The 1603-nt window shown below is 45.7% G+C and overlaps 1 protein-coding gene across 1 annotated transcript in view; it reads left to right on the top strand.

Moving 5' to 3' along the window:
- ACSBG2 (acyl-CoA synthetase bubblegum family member 2) overlaps window positions 1-1603 on the top strand; it is a 42103-nt gene that overhangs the window by 19395 nt on the left and 21105 nt on the right. Inside the window, exon 6 of the mRNA XM_006896426.1 lies at window positions 724-873. Coding sequence (XP_006896488.1) covers window positions 724-873 — 150 coding nt within the window. The remainder of the gene's footprint in view (window positions 1-723; window positions 874-1603) is intronic.

Raw genomic sequence — 1603 nt, 5'->3', positions numbered from 1 at the left:
AACTCTATGAACCTGGAGAAAGGATGGAAATTATACAAGTGTTCAGGTCTTTTGTTCATAGGGGTCACTATGAGTTGCCTATGACTCGACAATGCTTACAACAACAATGACAACAAGACGATGGTGATGATTCAGAACATATATTTTTCAGAGGTTAAAGTTGAATGCCATGGGACATAGCATTGACCCCTGAGGGCTGGGTGGCATCTAAGATCCCTTTGTTAGAATTGACAATTGAAGTGAAGTTTCTCAGCCCTGGTGCTGTTGACTCAGGGGTTGGATAATTCTTGGCGGTGCCGCCGACCCTGAGTCTTGTAGTTTTTTGAGCGTTATCCCTGACCTTCTTCTCCTTCATGGACCAGTTGTCATTGAGTTGATCTGGGCTCTGGCCACCACATTTGTCTCCAAGTGGAGCATGGAGCTCAGGGGTTCCTGTGGTTGATTTGGGGCGGTAGATCACCAGGTCTTTCTTTGGCGCCACCTCTGGATGCGTTTGAATTGCCAGCCTATCATTCAGTAGCCAAGCCCATTGACCATTTGTTGCCCCCATGGGATCTTTGTTGGACATCTAAACAAACATGAGGGGTTTTGGCTGTCATCCTTAAAGATGCAGCTCTTTGCTGGCAGCAGAATTCAGTCTACCTGGGCCACTTACTCACCGCCCCCCCATTGTGGTAGGGGCTTCTCAGATCCTTCCCCCCAACCCTGTTTGTCTTTCCACAGTGGGATGAATTCATGGAACTCAGCAGTGATGTCTCTGACATCCAGCTGGACCAAGTCATAGAGAGCCAGAAGGCCAATCAGTGTGCCATGCTCATCTACACATCGGGGACCACGGGCATCCCCAAGGGTGTGATGCTGAGTCATGACAACGTGAGTGCACCCCACCCTGCAATGGGGGGCAACTTGGCAGTGCCCAGCATCCTTAGCTCAGGACCAGTGGGGGGGGTATTTTTTCTTACTTTTTTAATATTCTTTCTTTTTAGTAATTTTAATGAAAGTTTACAGAGACTTAGGGTTTCCAATCATTCACTGTTGCACTTTTCTCCCTGCCCACCCTCTCCACCCCAATTCACTCTTCTCCTTGAAAAGGAAAACTCTTTCATTGTTATGCAATCCCTCCCCTGAAGTCCACTCCGTTGTGCAGCCTTCATTCTGGACTCCTATAATAGCAATAATACCCAATCATATATTCCTTTTAAACAGTTCTCTCCCTCATCTGTTTCAATGTAGTATACATCATTCCTCCCCTCCTTCTGTCTTCCCTCAACCCTGATGTCAGTCCTGTTTTACAACAGTGGCACTATGAAATATTTGTCCTTTTGTGACTAAGATATTTCATTCAGTATAATGTCCTCCAGGGTCATCCATTTTGAATAATATTGCATGAGTTCCTTGTTTTTCAATGCAGCATAGTATTCCATTGTGTGACTATGCTAGCGCGTCTCTCTCCATTCATTTGTTGATGGGCCTTTGGGCTGTTACCAGCTCTTTGCTATTGCAAACAAAGCTGCAATAAACATGAGTGTGCATATATCTGCTTGGATGGTGGTTATGGTTTCTTTGGGGTATATTCCCACTAGTGGAATTGCTGGGTCAAATG

The sequence above is a fragment of the Elephantulus edwardii genome, unplaced genomic scaffold (assembly GCF_000299155.1).
Source record: "Elephantulus edwardii isolate Elephantulus edwardi_28Jun2011 unplaced genomic scaffold, EleEdw1.0 scaffold00185, whole genome shotgun sequence".
In the NCBI taxonomy this organism is placed as follows: Eukaryota; Metazoa; Chordata; class Mammalia; order Macroscelidea; family Macroscelididae; genus Elephantulus; species Elephantulus edwardii.
Note: the sequence above shows the minus strand (reverse complement) of the source record. Positions and strands in the feature narration are given on the sequence as shown.